General features: G+C 35.8%; 1 protein-coding gene across 1 annotated transcript in view; it reads right to left on the minus strand.

Annotated features, from left to right (window-relative positions):
* Nucleotides 1-18,153, minus strand: part of CYLC1 (cylicin 1) — a 59,018-nt gene extending 40,865 nt beyond the window's left edge. Inside the window, exon 1 of the mRNA XM_059385219.1 lies at nucleotides 18,086-18,153. Coding sequence (XP_059241202.1) covers nucleotides 18,086-18,153 — 68 coding nt within the window. The remainder of the gene's footprint in view (nucleotides 1-18,085) is intronic.
* Nucleotides 18,154-19,030: the final 877 nt, after the last annotated feature.

A 19,030-nucleotide genomic window follows, 5' to 3' on the forward strand; every position in this document is an offset into this window, starting at 1 on the left:
AAAAGACAGCCTCTTCAATAAATGGTGTTGGGAAAACTGGACAGCCAAATGCAGAAAAATGAAATTGGACCATTTCCTTACACCACACAAAAATAAAATCATAATGGATGAAGGACCTCAATGTGAGGAAGGAATCCATCAAAATCCTTGAAGAGAACACAGGCAGCAACCTCTTCGACCTCAGCCGCAGCAACATCTTCCTAGGAACATCACCAAAGGCAAGGGAAGCAAGGGCAAAAATGAACTATTGGGATTTCATCAGGATCAAAACTTTTGCACAGCAAAGGAAACAGTTAACAAAACCAAAGGACAAGTGACAGAATGGGAGAAGATATTTGCAAACGACATATCAGATAAAGGGCTAGTATCCAAAATCTATAAAGAACATATCAAACTCAACACCCAACGAACAACTAATCCAATCAGGAAATGGGCAGAGGACATGAACAGACATTTCTGCAAAGAAGACATCCAAATGGCCAACAGACACATGAAAAAGTGCTCCACATCACTGAGCATCAGGGAAATACAAACCAAAACCACAATGAGGTTTCACCTCACACTATTAAGAATGGGGAAATAATTAAGATCAGAGCAGAAATCAAAGAGTTAGAAACTAGAGATAGAGTAGAGCACATCAACAAAACTAGAAGCTGGTTATTTGAAAGAATTAATAAGGTCGATAAATCACTGGCCAAACTAATCCAAAATAAAAGAGAGAGGATGCAATGTAATAAAATTATGAATCAAAGGGGAGAGATCATGAATAACACCAAGGAAGTAGAAACAATCATCAGAAATTATTATCAACAGTTATATGCCAATAAGTTAAGCAGTCTAGAAGAAATAGATGTATTCCTGGAAACCTATAAACTTCCAATATTGAAACAGGAAGGAATTGACAACCTGAATAGACCAATATCTAGTAATGAGATTAAAGCAGTGATCAAAAATCTCCCCCAAAACAAGAGCCCAGAACCTGGCAGAGTCTCTGAGGAATTCTACCTAACATTCAAAGAATAAATGATACCTATTCTTCTGATGTTCTTTCAAAAGATAGAAACAGAAGGAAAACATCCAGACTCTTTCTATGATGCCAGCATCACCCTGATCCCCAAACCAGGCAAAGACCCCACCAAAAAGGAGAATTTCATACCAATATCCCTGATGAATATGGATGCCATGATTGTCAACATGATTCTAGCTAATAGGACCCAACAGTTCATTAAAAAGATTATCCACCATGACCAGGTGGGATTTATCCATGGGATGCAATGGTGGTTCAAAATTCACAAATCATTCAGTGCGACAGAACAAATCAATAAAAGAAGAGAGAAGAACCACATGGTCTTCTCAATTGATGCAGAAAAAGCACTTGACAAAATACAGCATCTATTCCTCATAAAAACTCTTCAAAGTATAAGGATAAAGGGAACATTCCTCAACTTCATAAAATCTATCTATAAAAAACCCACAATGGTGAAAAGCTGATAGCTTTCCCTTTGGGATCAGGAACAGGACAAGGATGCCCACTCTCACCACTGTTGTTCAACATAGTACTAGAAATCTTAGCAACAGCAATCAGACAACAGAAAGCAATAAAAAGCATTCAAATTGGTAAAGAAGAATTCAATCTCTCTTTCTTTGCAGATGACATGGTATTTTAATGGAAAACCCAGAGACTCCACCCCCACACTACTAAAACTCATACTGCAATTCAGTAATGTGGCAGGATACAGAATTAATGTACACAAATCAGTTGCTTTCTTATGCATTAATAATGAAAATACAGAAAGGGGAATTAGATAATCAATTCCATTTACTATAGCACCAAAAACCATAAGATACCTGGGAATAAGCCTAACCAAAGAGGTAAAGAATCTGTACTTGAGGAACTACAAAACACTCATGAAAGAAATTGAGGAAAACACACACAAAAAGGAAGCACATTCCATGTTCATCATTCAGAAGAATAAACATTGTGAAAATGTCGGGCACCTGGGTGGCTCAGTGGGTTAAGCCTCTGCCTTCGGCTCAGGTCATGATCCCAGGGTCCTGGGATCGAGCCCCACATCAGGCTTTCTGCTCTGCGGGTAGCCTGCTTCCTCCTCTTTCTCTGCCTGCCTCTCTGCCTACTTGTGATCTCTGTCAGATAAATAAAGAAAAAATCTTAAAAAAAAAAAAGAAAACATTGTGAAAATGTCTATATTGCCCAGAGCAATCGACACTTTCAATGCCATCCTGATCAAAATTACACTGGCATTTTTTCAAATTTTTGGATCAAACAATCTTAAAATTTGTATGGAACCAGAAGAGACCCTGAATTGCTAAGGAAATGTTGAAAAAGAGAAACAAAAGAGAGGGCATCACATTTCCTGATTTCAAGCTTTACTACAAAGCTGTGATCACCAAGAGAGCATGGTGCTGGTACAAAAGCAGACACATAGACCAGTGGAACAGAGTAGAGAGTCCAGATATGGACCTACAACTCCATGGTCAAATAATATTCAGCAAAGCAGGAAGAAATATACCATAGAGAAGATAAAAACAGTCTCTTCAATAACTGCTGCTGGAAAAATGGGGCAGCTATGTATAGAAGAATGAAACGTGACCATTCTATTACACCATACACAAAGATAACCTCAAAATGGATAAAAGACCTCAACATCAGGCAGGAATCTCAAAATCCTAGAGGAGAACATAGGCAGTAACCTCTTTGACACCTGCCTCAGCAACTTCTTTCAAGATGCATCTCCAGGGGCGCCTGGGTGGCTCAGTGGTTTAAGCCTCTGCCTTTGGCTCGGGTCATGATCTAGGGGTCCTGGGATCGAGCCCCACATTGGGCTCTCTGCTCGGCAGGGATCCTGCTTCCCCCTCTCACTCTGCCTGCCTCTCTGCCTACTTGTGATATCTCTCTGTCTATCAAATAAATAAATAAATAAAAATCTTAAAGAAAAATGATGCATCTCCAAAGACAAAGGGAACAAAAGTGAAAATCAACTTTTGGGACTTCATCAAGATCAAAAGCTTCTGCACAGCAAAGGAAACAATCAACAAAACAAAGAGGCAACCCACAGAATGGGAGAAGTTATTCACAAATGACACTATAGACAAAGGCTTGATATCCAAGACCTATAAAGAACTCAACACCCAAAAAACAGATAATTGCATCAAAAAATGGACAGAAAGCATGAACAGACACTTCTCCAAAGAAGACATACAAATGACTAACACCCGTTGGATCAATGAAGAAATGAAAACAGACATAAAAAATAACTTTGACACAAATGGAAATGGAAACATACCAAAACTTACAGGATGTTCCAAAAGCAGTTCTAAGAATCAAATTTAACACAATAAATAATTACATTAATAAAAAAAAGAATGATCTAAGACAAACAATCTAATGACATCTCAAGGAACTAGAAAAAGAATGAACTATATTCCAAGTTAGATTAAAGGAAACATAAAGACTAGAGCAGAAATAAATTAAAGAATAGGAAAACAATGGAAAATATCAATAAAACTAAGAACTTAGTTGTTGAAAAGATAAAATTAACAAAACTTTAGCTAGACTAACTGCAAAAACAAGGAAGTTTCAAATAAATTATATTATTAATGAAATAGGAGCTATTCCAACTGATACCACAGAAATATAAAGGGGCATAACAAGGCTACTATGAACAAGTGTATGCCAACAATTTAAAAATATGGAAGTGCCTAAATTTTTAGAAACACAGAACCCATAAAGAGTGAATCTTTAAAAAAAAAAAAAAGAAAGAAAGAAAATAGAGAAAATTTAAATTGACACATAGTAAGAACAAAGACTAGAGCAATAAAAAAACTCCCATCAAAGAAATGCCCAGTAACAAATGATTCCCCTGATGAATTGTGCCAAACATTTATTTTTTAAAATATTTTATTTATTTATCTGAGAGAGAGTGAGAGTGGGAGAGCACAAAGCAAGGGGAGCAGCAGAGGGAGCAGCAAAGGGAGAGGCAAAGGGAGAGGCAGAAGCAGGTTCCCAGCTGAGCAAGGATCATGACCTTAGCCAAAGGCAGGTGCTTAACCAACTGAACCACCTGTTGTTCCTATACCAAATATTTAAATAATTAATCCAACCCTTCTGAAACATTTCAAAAATCCAGAGGTGACAACATTACTGATGCAAGAGCAGAAGGCCAACTGAGGACAGAGCACAAGCTGATACCAGGCAAACTTCCCCTACTACCACCCCAGGGGGATATGTGTGACTTTACTCTAGGAAGTTCTCAACTGCCTTAATGTTAATGCCTTGCTAGAGGGAAAAACAACCTTAATTTGAGAATGTCAAGGCCTCCAGTATCTCACAGGACCTCTTTAGCATATGAAAGTTTCTTTGAAAAGCTCCCTTTTTTAGAGCACCTGACTGTCTCAGTCAGTCAGAGCACCTGACTCTTGACCTTGGGGTTGTGAGTTCAAGCCCCAACTGGATGTAGAGATTACTTAAAAAGTAAAAACTCTTAAAAAAAAGAAAGTAATGAAAAGCTCCCTTTTTCATTACTTCCACTAACCCTATAGTATATAATCAATTGCTCTTCACAACCCCAGTGAAGCTCTTTCTGCCCAAGAGTCCTATCCCCTTTCTTTAATAAAACCACTGTTTTGCACAAAAGATATCTCAAGAATTCTTTCTTGATCCTTAGCTCCAGACCTCACTCCACCAAACGTCACCTACATTCTAAAAATATATCAATTATCACTTTGTGAGACAAGCATTACCCTGATATCAAAGGCATATAAAGAGAGTAAATATAAAGAAATTGCAGGCCAATACCTCTGATGAATATGCATACAAAAATTCTCAAGAAAATATTAACAAATTGAATTTAACAGCATATTAAAATGATTATACACCATGAAGAAGTGGGATTCATCTTTGGGATGTAAAGACATTAAATAAACCCAAATTAGTACATACAACAAACAAAATAAATAGAATGAAAGAAAAATCATATAATCTAAATAGATGCAGAAAAATGCATTTAACAAAATACAATATTCTTTCATATAAAAACTCTCAACAAATTTGTTATTAAGAAAATGTAGCCCAATGTAGTATAAGTTATATATAACAAACCCATATCTTAAATCATGCATAATGTTGAAATATTACAAGCTTTCTCCATAATCAGAAATAAAACAAGTGTGCTCAGTCTTGCTGTCCCTATTCAAAATAGTACTGGAAGTCCTAGCTAGAGCAACTAGTCTAAAAATAAATAAAAAACAACCAAATCAAGGAATAAAGTTATTTGTTTGTGGATATATGGTTTTATAGAAAGCAAAATCTTAGTGACTCCATAAAACACTGTTGGAGCTAATCAACAGATTTAGTATAGATGCAGGATTCAAATAAACTTACAGAAGTCTGTTGTATTTCTATGCACAAAAAAATAAAAGAAAAAAGAATGTATGATATATAATGAAAAGAATCTAGGAGAAGGAGAGGAGAAATAGCAGCATAGTAGGAAGATCCAAAGGTCATCTCCTCCCAGGAACACTACTAAAATAACTATCAGATCTTCCAAAATACCTCAGAAATCAACCTGAAGACTGACATAATAAACTCCACAACTATAGGAAGAGAAGAAGCCACATTTAAGAAAAGAGGAAGTGCAGAGATGTGGTTTAAGGGAGAAAGGGATCATGGTTGCCACAGAAGGGAAGGAGCTGTGGTCACAGAGAAAGATGAGAGAGAGAGAGAGAGGAGCACGGAAGGGGAAGCACAAGGAAAATGGATCCCCAAAGCAATGATTGGTTTGAAAAATGAGAGGGGCTCAATTTTCTGAATTCTTACAAGTGTAAAACATTCATATCATAGGATCCTCAGGAGAAGCACAGAGAGAAAAGAAGGCAGAAAATTTATTTGAACAAATTATAACTGAAAACTTTCTTAATCTTTGGAAGGAAATAGTCATCCAGATACAGGATACACAGAGAATTCCCATCAGAATCAACAAAAGGAGGCCAACACCAAGATATATTGAAATTAACTTTGCAAAATATAGTGATAGAGATGGTGCCTGAGAAGCTCAGATGGTTAAGCATCTGCCTTCAGCTTGGGTCGTGATCTCAGGGTCCTGGGATCAAGTCCCACATTGGGTTCCTTGCTCCACTGGAAGCCTGCTCCTCCCTCTGCCTCTCTCTTTCCATCTTCCATGAATAAATAAAATATTTTTTAAGAAAATATAGTGAAAAGAAAAATCATAAAACAGCAAGACAAAAAAAGTCCTTATTTTACAAGAGAAGACACATTAAGTTAGCTGGAGATTTCTCAACAGAGATTTTGTAAGTCATAAGGGATTGGCATGATACATTCAAATTGCTGAATGGGGAAAATCTGGAACCAAGTATAAATAACAAGTCTATTATTCAGAATATAAAGAATTTCCCAGACAAACAAGAACTAAAGAATTTTGTGATACTAAACCAGTACTGAAAGAAATAGTAAAGGGGACTTTTATTTTTTTAATTTTTTTTTATTTTTTATAAACATATATTTTTATCCCCAGGGGTACAGGTCTATGAATCACCAGGCTTACACACTTCACAGCACTCACCAAAGCGCATACCCTCCCCAATGTCCATAATCCCACCCCCTTCTCCCAAACCCCCTCCCCCCAGCAACCCTCAGTTTGTTTTGTGAGAGTAAGAGTCACTTATGGTTTGTCTCCCTCCCAATCCCATCTTGTTTCATTTATTCTTCAAAGATGAAAAGTGACAAAGACAAGAATAAATCACAGAAAATACCCAGAAACAATGACAAAGCAAATAATTCAAGTGCACTAAATACATATCTATCAATAATGACTTTGAAAAAGAAAAAAAATGACTTTGAATGCAAATGGACTTATACTCCAATTCAAGGAAATAGGGTGTCAGAATGGATGAACAAAACCCATTTATAGTCTGCCTACAGCTGACTCATGTTAGACTTAAAGGCACCTTCGCATTGAAAGGGAGGGGATGGTGAAACATTTATCATGCAAATGGATATCAAAATAAAGCCAGAGTAGCAATACTTATATCACCAAAACTAGATGTTAAAATAAAGACTGCAACAAGTGATAAAGAAGGTCAGTATATCATAATAAAGAGGACAATCCAACAAGAAGATATAACAATTGTAAATGTGTACCCAACATGAGAGCACCCAAATATATAAAACAACTAATAACTAATGTAAGGAAACTAATTGATAATAATACAGTAATAGTAGAGGATTTTAACACCTCACTTACATCAACAGACAGATCATGTAAACAGAAAATCAACAACAAATAATGGCTTTGAATAACAGTGGACCAGATGGAGTTCACAGATATAATCACAACATTTCAAATATATGGAGGATAAACAACATGCTACTAAATTATGAATGGGTCAGCCAGGAAGTCATAGAAAAAGTTAAAAAAATACATGGGGACAAATGAAAATGAAAACATGACATTCCAAACGTTTGGAATGCAGCAAACATGGTTTTGGAAAGGATATGGTTTACCCCAAGCAACAAGAAATTTCTCAAATAAAAAAAAAAAAACAACTAACCTTACACCTAAGGGTGGTAAAAAAGAACAAAGAGTAATGTCAGCAGAATGAAGTAAATGATGAATATTAAAGAAATAAATATCATAGAAACTAAATATAAATAAACAAATTATACACACACATACACACACATATCAATTAAACCAGAAGAAGCTTCTTTGAAAACAATGAATAAAAATGTTATAACTCTAGACAGACTTTTCAAAAACAGAAAGAAGCTAAATAAATAAAGTCAGGGGGGCCTGGGTGGCTCAGTGGGTTAAAGCCTCTGCTTTTGGCTTAGGTTATGATCTCAGGGAGGGATCAAGCACCACATCAGGCTCTCTGCCCAGTGGGGAGCCTGCTTCCTCCTCTCTCTCTGCCTGCCTCTCTGCCTACTTGTGATCTCTGTCTGTCAAATAAATAAATGAAATCTTTAAATAAATAAATAAATAAAATCACAAAGAAAAGAGAAACAACAACCAACACACAGAAATACAAAAAATATAATGGAATATTATGAAAAACTATGCAAACAAATTGGAAAACCTGGAAGAAATGGATAAATGGGTAGAAACATATAACCTACCAAAACTGAAAACAGGAAGAAAAAGAAAACTTGCAAAGACCAATAAGCAGCAAAAAATTAGTTCAGGAATCAAAAACTCCAAACATACAAAAATTTCAGAACCATGTGACTTCTATATGCAAATTTTACCAATCATTTAAAGAAGAGTTAATACTTATTATTTTCAAACTATTCCAAAAAGTAGAAAAGGAAGAAAAACTTCCAAATTTATTTTATGAAGCCAGCATTACACTGCTACAAAAACCTGAGAAAGACCTTTGAAAAAGAGAACTACACACCAACATCTCTGAGGGACACAGATGCAAAAAATTCTCAATAAAATACTAGGAACACTACATTAAAAACAAGTGATGTACTGTATAGTGAATAACATAACATAGTAAAAAAAAATAAAATACTAAGAAAACAAATCCAACATTGCATTTTAAAAATCACTTACCATGATCAAGAGGGATTTATTCACTGGTTGTCAGTTTGTTTCAATATTTTCATTTTTTTAAAGATTTTATTTATTTATTTGACAGAGAGAGATCACAAGTAGGCAGAGTGGCAGGCAGAGAGAGAGGGGAAGCAGGCTCCCTGCTGAGTAGAGAGCCAGATGCCGGGCTCAATCCCAGGACCCTGAGATCATGACCAGAGTGGAAGACAGAGGCTTAACCCACTGAGCCACCCAGGCACCCCTGTTTCAATATTTACAAATCAATCAATGTTATAAACCACATTAATTGGTGTCTGTGTGGTGGAGTCAGTTAAGCATCTCACTCTTAATTTCAACTCAGGTCATGATCTCAGTGTCGTGAAACTGAGCCCAGTGTTGGGCCCTGTGCTATGTGTGCAGAGTATGCTTGAGATTCACTCTCTCTCCTCCCCCCGTGCCCCTATACTCCTCCTCTCTTTGCCCTCTCTTTAAAAAAACACACATCAATATAAGAAAGGATAAAAACCATATTACCTTTTCAATAGATGCTGAATAAAATTCCAAAAAATGTAACACTGTTTCAGAACAAAAGTCTCCAACAAAGTAGTTTTAGAGGGAACATGCCTCTCATAATAATGGCCATTTATGAAAAACCCACAGCTAATATCATCCTCAATGGGGATAAACTGAGAGCTTTACCTCTATGGTCAAGAATAAGACAGGGATATCCACTCTCACAACTGTATCTGAACAAAGTAATGAAAGTCCTAATTATAGCAATTAGACAACAAAAAGAAACACAAGGCATCCAAATTAGCAAGGAAGTAAAAGTTTCATAATTTGCAGATGACATGATACTCTATATAGAAAACCCAAAGGACTCCATCAAAAACTTGCTAGGAATCATACACAAATTCAGTACAATCAGAAGATAAAGATCACCATACAGAAATCTGCAGCATTTCTATATACCAAAAATGAAGCAGCAGAACATTAAATTAAGGAATAAATCCCACTTGCAAATGCACCAAAAATGATAAGATACTTAGGAATAAACCTAACCAAAGAGATGGAAGTACTGTACTTTTGAAACTATAAAACACTGGTCAAAGAAATTGAAGACAACACAAAGGATTGGAAAGATATTCTTTGCTCGTGGATGGGAAGAACCAATGTTCTTAAAATATCTATAATACCCAGAACAATCTATAGGTTTAATGCAATTCCTATCAAAATACCAACAGCATTTTTCACCGAACTACAAAAAACAACCATAAAATTTGTATAGAAACGCAACTGACCCTGAATAGCCAAATGATATTGAAAACAAAAAGCAAAGCTGGAGGCATCAAAGTTCCAGATTTCAAATTATATCACAAAGCTGTAGTTATCAATGAAGTATGGTACTGCCACAAAAATACACACATAGATCAATAGCATGGAAGAGAAAACCCAAATAAACCCACAACTATAGGGACAATTACCCCTCAACAAAGCAAGAAAGAATATCCAATGGGAAAAAGACATTCCCTTCAAACAAGTGTTGGGTAAACAGGACAGCAACATGCAAAGGAATGAAACTGCACCACTTTCTTACACCATACACAAAAATAAATTCAAAATGGATAAAAGATTTAAATATGAGACTTGAAACCATCAAAATCCTGGAGGAGAACAAAATCAGTAACCTGTTTGGCATCAACCATAGTAACTTCTTACTAGATATGTCTCCTGAGGGAAGCGAAACTAAAGCAAAAATAAAGTGCTGGGACTTCAGCAAACTTAAAAGCTTCTGCACAGCAAAATAAATAATCAACAAAACTAAAACACAGCTATGGGATGGGAGAAAATAGTTGAAAATTATGTATTGTTTTTTAAAATTCAAATTAAACTTAGTTAACATATACTGTATTATTAGTTTCAGAAGTAGAATTTAGTGATTCATCAGTTGCATAAAACACCCAGTGCTCATTATATCAAGTGCCCTCCTTAATGCCCATCACCAAGTTGCCCCATCCTTCCACCCACCTCCCCTCCAGTGACCCTCAATTCACTTACTATAGTTAAGAGTTTCTTATGGATATCTGACACAGTATTGGTATTGAAAATATATAAAGAACTTATAAAACAACACTTCAAAAATGAATAATCTAATTAAAAAATGGGCAGAATACTTGAATAGACATTTTACTAAGGAAGACATACACGTGGTCAAAAGACACCTGAAAAGATGTCAAGATCACTTATCATCAGGGAAATACAAATCAAAACTCTAATGAGATATAACCTCACACCTATCAGAATGGTTTAAATCAGCAACACAAGAAACAAGTTTGACAAAGTTGTGGAGAAAGGAGAACACTCTTACATTGTTGGTGGGAATTCAAACTGGTGCTGCCCCTATGAAAAACACCATGGAGTTTCCTCAAAAGTTAAAAGTAGAACTACCCTATGATCTAGCAATTGCACTACTAGGTATTTACCCAAAGAATGGAGAAATACTAATTCAAAGGGATGGATGTACCCCTATGTTCATAGCAGCATTTTGTACAATGGCTAAATTATGAAAGCAGTGTAAGTGACTATCAATATATGAATGAATAAAAAAGTTTCATATATAGTGGAATCTTATTCAGCCATAAAAAAGCATGACTATTTCCATTGTTATGATGTAGTTGGAACTAGAGAATATTATGTTAAGCAAAATACGTCAGTCAGAGAAAGACAAATACTATATGATTTTACTCATATGTGGAATTTAAGAAATAAAACAAATGAGCAAAGGAAAAAAAGAAAGGTGAACCAAGAAACATACTCTTAATTATAGACAAAAAATAATGGTTACCAGAGCAGAGGTGGGCAAGAAGGATTAAATAGGTGATAGGGATTAAGAAGGGCAGTTCTTGGGATGTAAGTGTTGAACCAGTAAATTTTATACCTGAAATTTATATTTTATATTATATTATATTATATTATATTATATTATATTATATTATATATTAACTAACTGGAATTTAAGTAAAAATTTAAAAAAAAGAAAAGTAAACAATCTAATTGAGAATACTTAAAAACCATAAAATTCTTACAATCCAAAGAAGTTAATATTTGTACATTAAAAAATTTCAGTTATTGATGAAAGAAAATGAAGACACAAGTAACTGGAAAGATAACCCAAGTTCAGGGTTGAGTAGAATAATACTATTAAAGTGCCAATATTACCAAACCCTTCTATAGATTAAATGCACTCCTGATCAAAATTCCAATAGAATTTTTCCACAGAAATAGAACTAACAATCCTAAAATTCGTATGGATGCACAAAAGACTATGAATAGCCAAAAGAGTCTTGAGAAAGAGGGATAATGCTGGAGCTATTACTTCCTGATTGCAAACTAGAATACAAAGGTATAGTAATTAAAACAGTATGGTATTGGAATAAAAACAGTAACATAGACCTATGGAATGTAATGAAGAGCAGAGAAATAAATCCATGCACTTGTAATCAACTAATCTTTTATGAGGACACAAATGGATCATCTCTTCAATAAACAGTTCTGGGAAAAGTGGATATCCATATACAAAGGAATAAAAGTGGAACCCCATCTCACACAAATCACAAAAATTAACCTGAAATGGGTTAAAAACTTAAACATAAGAATTGAAACTTTTCAACTCATAGAAGAAAACATAGGAAGAAAGATCTTTGATATGCTCTTGACATTATTATTTTTTGGATATGCCACCAAAAGTTAAGGCAACAAAAGCAAATATAAATATGTAGGACTATATAAAGCTTAGCTTCTGCACAGCAAATGAACAATTGATAATATTGAAAAGCAGCATGTTGAAAGGAAGAAAATATTTGCAAACCAATTATCTGATAAGGGCTTAATATCCATAATATTTAGGTGACTGACACAACTCAATATTAAAATAGTAAATTGATTAAAAAATAGACAAATTACCTGAATAGACCTTTTTTAAAGAAGGCATAAATGGTCAACAGGTATATAAAGAGATGCACCAAATGTATACGCAACCCCCCCAAAAAAACATAAATAAAATGAAACTACAACACATTGAAAGCTTCTGCACATCAAAAGGAAAAAGAATCATTGAAATAAAAAGGCAGCATATGGAATGGGACAGAATATTTGGAAACTGTCTATAAGAGGTTAATACACAAAATATATGAGGAATTCTTAACAACTCAATAGAAAAATTAATAAAGTAATCTGAGTTTTAAAATATATAGAGAGAAAGAAAAAAAAAGTGGCAAACCATAAAATCTCTTAACTGTAGGGAACAAACTGAGGATTTCTGGAGTGGAGATGGGCAGCATTAGTTAAATGGGTGATGGGTATTAAGGAGGGCACTTGTGATGAGTACTGGGTGTTTTATGTAAGTGACAAATCACTAAATTCTACACCTGAAACTAGTATTGTACAGTATGTTAACTAACTGGCATTTAAATAAAAACCTGAAACTAAACTAAAATGTGCTGAGAAACTTAATAGACATTTTCCCAAGGGAGAGATACAAATGGCCAACAGGTACATGAGGAGATGCTCAGCAAACTTTAATTATCAAGGTAGTCCATATCAAAACTAGAATGAGATGTCACTTCACACCTGTTAAAGTGGCTCTTATCAAAAAAGGGAAGAACCACGTGGTGGTGAGGTCATGAAGAGAAGGGAAACTTTGAACACTCTAGACACAAAGGGAAATTGGTACAGACATTATGGACAATAGGATGAAGTTCTTCAATAATTAAAAATAGAACTGCCATATGATACAGCAACCCCACTTCTAGGTATATATTGAAAGAAATCAAACCACTTTATCAAAGATATAGATAGATGATAGATGATAGATAGATTATAGATGATAGATAGATAATAGATAGATGGTAGAAAGAAAGATAGATAGATATATAGATAGAGTTCAGCCATGAGAAAAAAGGAAGTCCTATCATTTATGACAAAAGAGATGGATCTTGAAGGTATTATTTTATGTAAAATAAATTAGACAGAAATACAATAATGTATGATCTCATTCATATGTGAATTGTAAAGAAGCTGAATTCCTAGAAACTGTACAGTGGTGATTGCCTGGGGCTTGCGGGTAGGAGAAATGCAGAGATGTTCAAAGTGTACAAACTTCCAGTTATAAGATGAATATATAGTAGGGATCTAATGCATAGTGCAGTGACCATAGTTAACAATGCTTTATTATATACTTGAAATTTGATAAAAGAGTAGACCTCAAATGTTCTCACCACCACAACAAAAAAAATTTTAAAAAGTAATTACATGTTGTGATGGAGGTGTTAACTAAACTTAGCATGGTCATAATTTTGCAATGCATCAGAGTAGCAAATCATCACATTGTACACCTCAAACATACACAATTCTATGTCAATTATGTTTCAATAAAGCTATAGAAGAAAGATAAAGAATGAGGATACAGAAGATAACTTAATTATAAGAGTCATATCCTTAAGTAGCGAAGAACATCCAATGCCTAGTGCTGTGTGTTGAATTGTGTCACCCATAAAGATATATTCAAGTCCTATCATTTGGTACCTGTGAAATTGACCTTATTTGGAAACAGGGTCTTTGCAGATGTAATGTAGTTTAGATGAGGTCATAATGGATTAGGGTGGGCTCCCACACAATGACTAGTGTTCTTATGAGAAGAAAGAAATTTGGATACAGACACACACAATCAGGGAGAGTGTGCCATGTAGTGGTGGAGACAGAGAATGGGGTATCTACAATCCAGAGAATGCTAATGGTTACCAGAAACTGCCAGAAGCTAGGAGAATCATGGGACAGATTCTTAGATCCTTAATAAGTACCCATACTGCTACCATCTTGATTTTGGACTTTCATCTCCCAGAAATCTGAGACAATAAATGTCTAATGTTTTAAGCTAGCAAGTTTATGGTAATTTGTTTCAGTAGCCACAGGAAACTAATACATCTTAAGTTATACTTAGATGTGAGCAAGAGGAGGGTATCTACTCCACTAGGAGGAAGGAAGGAAAAAAGTTTTTTAAAGATACATATAGACTAGGATATTTAGCTGTGGCAATCGTGAAAATGTCCCCTATTTGTCTCTATTAGCCAAAGTAGGTTGGAAAATCTATTGTAAATTTAAGAGAAAAAATGTAAGAAATAGTCATCTTAAAAGAGAGATTTGAATAGATGAGAGAAGTTTAATAACATTGCTGGGTATCATTAATGGTCTACTTGCAGTATGACATTATAAATTAAATTGAAGCCAACTGTCATGGCTACATGGTTTTCCTCAACCATATTCAGCTTGCAAAGGTACTACTGAGGAGTAATAGGGGAGTTGGATTTATCTAAAATTAGGGATTTTTAAAAATTTAATTTCTTTATTTGATAGAGATCACAAGTAGGCAGAAAGGCAGGCAGAGAGAGAGAGAGAGAGAGAGAGAGAGAAGCCGACTCCCCAATGAGCAGAGAGCCCAATGTGGGGCTCGATCCCAGGTCCCTGAGATCATGACCTGAGCCAAAGGCAGAGGCCCAGCCCACTGAGCCAACCAGGTGCCTCTAAAATTAGGGTTTTGGCAAAGAAATGTTAAAAGGAGAGTGAGTAAAGGGGATTGAAGGTGTATGCAGGAATTTATTTCTACCAGTTCACCATGAGCCTCTAAGAACCTAAGATAGCTAAGGATCTATAAAGGGTAAGAACGTAAGTAAAGACATGGGGAAAGGACTGATCAACAATATCTTGAAGGCAATAAAATCAATTGTAGGTCTTATAGGGGTAGAAGAATTGTTGGATTCTTCAACAAAGTTGAAAAAGTGTGGATATTAGAGGTACCTGAAGCAGTGGTTGGAAAATGAAATGTTTGAATTTAAAAATTTGAAGGGATATGAATAAGAGTGGGCCACTGAAATTAGATGGAAGGCAAGATAGTTTCAGAAAGTAAAGTCAAGTAATTGAGATGTTAGGATATAAGAATGATTATCTACATCTTAAAATCACTAGGGAAAGGCAGTGGGCCAGATAGAAAATCATAACAAAATAAAGGGAATGACCTGGGAGTTACTAGATAAATATAACAAGGAAAAGTCACAGATTCATCATGAGATTCAAAACTGGCTATTTTTAGGGAGTAAGGATATATAATGAGTTGGAAATGCCACTGAGAACACAAACGTACATTTACTGCACCTCTGGGTCCAGTGGTAGGAAGGGATGTAGAAAGGAAAACATCTACTCAAGAGGGCCTCAGGAAATGCAGTGTATTTGAGAAACAGCCAAGTTTCAGAGAGCAAGAAAGTGTGGAAATATTCAGATATGAAGCAGAGGAGGATACAGAAGATTTTGCTGATGACAGTTTGTTTTAGACATAATGCCCAATGGTGATGTAATCCTGAAGCCTTTATGATGTAAGAGGAAAGTGGAGACGGAGGCAGCATCAAACTAGAAATATATTTCTAAAAGCACTAGGAGCTCAATTTCAATTTCTAGATTAAGTGATTCTTTTCCTTTCTTTCACAGTGTATTGAAATTTATGATTTTAAAAGTAACACATACTCATTGAAAAACATTGAAACATCACAAAAATGTATCATTTAAAAAGGAAATATCCCTTTAGGGGTTGTTTTGGTGGTTTTTTCCCATTTATTTTGTTTTGTTTTTGTTTTTGTTTTTAGAATTTTAATTTCTGAGTTAAAGATTTTCTAAGTTTTCTTTTCATAAATAAGGTTGTACCACTTTTCATATATGTATTGGCCATTCACATTTTTTTTTCTATAAAATACCTGTTTATAACTTTCAACTGTTTTTATGTCATCTAAAGTATATCTTTATTACTGATTTTTATCTGCTTTTTCTATCAGATTGAAATTTCCATTTATTTTAGATAAAAAATGGTTGAGTATGATAATCTCTTCTGTTCAACTTAATACACATGGCTATTAGCTGGTGGCTCCAAATCAATATGGTCTATATTATCCTCATTTTTGTATTATTTCAGCAATATTCTTTCAGAGGAGATCAGCTTTTAAAGACCAACATTGAAAGACTGTGGCCACTAAAGCCTGCAGAAATACTATTGTTTAGTTACATATTAATAATATTCATCATCCACTTAATGACTCCTTTTGAAAGTCAACTCACTATACTTTATTTTATTGGAAATGATACTAAGCCTTCCTTTTTATCAGAGCAAAGGAATGGTCTAATTTCCCTTTTACATAAAATTAAGTATATCAAAGCTGTATAATAAAGTCTTAACTACATTTTATCCAGCTTTCCATTTTAAATGTCTTCATACACAGTAATTACTTCCCTTCTTCTTAAAATAGGATGTGATTATAAACACATACACATACAATGGTTAAGACCATGGAAGTATTTCATGAAAAAGCCTGAAGTAGCTAAATCTCAATTCAAAACACCCAAGATATTGTTGAAAATTTCATACTTCTGTTTAAAATTTTAATCTACAAATAAAATTTCCATGAAAGAAACATTATTTACATTTAAAAATATAAGTATGTTGCTAAGTTGAGCATATTAGTCATTAAAAATACTGAAAAAGTATTAAACAAAGTACTTACAATCTTGGAAGAGACATTTCCCCTGCATACATGTTGCCAGGACTTTAGCATTGTAATTTCAGTGGTAAAGTTGAGTGATGACATCATAAAGACAGTGGAAATAACAGGAAGTTGAAGGTAAAAGACAGAGTAACTATCCTTTACAGTGTATAGATGCTTCTGATATCCATTTTTAAATTGCACTATTTTACAGTTTGAACTGAGAGAATCAGTCTTTTTTTTTTCATTTTTTCATTGATTGAATCTATTTGATTGTTTAATAAATATCTAATTATTTGATATCAGACTATTTCAATACTAGTTTTGAACATACATATGTGTAGATGTGTGCAAAAAGGGGCTATATGGACTGAAAGGAAAATAAAAGAATATAAACATTCCTCTATAAAGAGCAGCTTTAATCCTGTACATTTCCTTCACATTCAGACTTCTCCCCCTAAAAATATATATGTTCACAATAACCACTTCTCTTCCCCTCCTGTAGTCGAGATAGCAGGACATTTGCCAGAACCACAGGGAACAATCTCTACCTATGGTATTAGAACAATGTGCCCTACCCCACAAACTCCGCTGTAAGGGCCTGCCCCTTCCAGAGGAACTTACTTGTAAACCCCCGGATATAGGGGCAGGCCAGGCTGGATGGAGACATCCAATCAGTGAGGCGTGCATATATTTACTGAGGTGAGTTGAAATCCCATTGGCCACCTGTGTGTGGGCCGGGCTCAACCACCTCTATAAAGGTTAGTTTGTGAGGCTGGGCAGGTAGGAGTAGGAGGAGTAGTAGGAGTAATTAGAGCCATCAGAGCCGTTAGAGCCGTCAGAGCTGTGAGAGCCATTAGTTGGGAGAGTCCTTAGGATAGCCATCAGGATAGCCACGGTAGTGACAGTTGTTGGGAACCGCGCCGCCCCTACCGCCCGGGAGCGACCCAGCTGCCAGCTGCGGCCTCGCCAAGTGGCGTCATTCCAGGGAGCAGCTTCATTCCCGGAGTGGATTCCTCAACATGAGGCCTCCTTGGTGAGTGGCCTAGTCAGGAGCAGCATCTTCTGGGGAGAGGCTGTTATGCCCAAATTCCAAGCCTCCCATCCCCAAATACTACCATCAGAGTCCAGAGTCAAAGCAAAACAGCAAGGGTCATTTATTACGAGTTCTAACCCGGACTTCCGCGCACTCGTTGCTGGTGACACTAAGAGGCCCCGAGCTCAGGATCACAACACCTTTTATACACTATTTTGGGGGAGGCAGGGACTTAGCATACATCATAGTATCTTGTAACAAATCGCTACATACCCCGGGAAAATAAAAAAGCAACTCTATAATATGACTGGCGTGCTACAGAGCAGGAAAAGGGCTGGAAACAGATTATTGGTTAGGTCAAAGGGCTGTCATTCTTCAAACTGCTGAGTTGGCACTGCTAGGGTATGTGTCACGTCAGGATTGATCGGGGTCTTCCTGTCAAGCCACGGGGTGCCAGATGGTTGTTATCTCTTGGCCCAGAGCCGGATGGGGGGCCAGGGAGCAGCCATTCTGTCACGTTCAATTCTGGGCGGGGGATGTGTGGTTACAGAGTGTCTATAGAAAGTCTGCTGGTATTTTTCCATCTCCTCGTGGGTTAGCAAGCGAAGATACAGAAGCAGAAATAGTGGTTAGGTGTATAGTGGTCATAATTTTATTCCCTAAGCATCTCAAGGCCTCGTCTGGAGCAGCCCCATCAGGGAACAGCCTCATCCAGAGTGGCCATGTTGGGAGTGGCCTTGTTGGGGTCATCGTCATCGCCTCTCATTCCTTTGATCATGGACCCTAACAACCTTTTCATAATAGATGGCTCTTACCAGTCAGTTTGGTTTCTGATGCTTGGA

Source organism: Mustela nigripes, chromosome X, assembly GCF_022355385.1.
Source record: "Mustela nigripes isolate SB6536 chromosome X, MUSNIG.SB6536, whole genome shotgun sequence".
In the NCBI taxonomy this organism is placed as follows: domain Eukaryota; kingdom Metazoa; phylum Chordata; class Mammalia; order Carnivora; family Mustelidae; genus Mustela; species Mustela nigripes.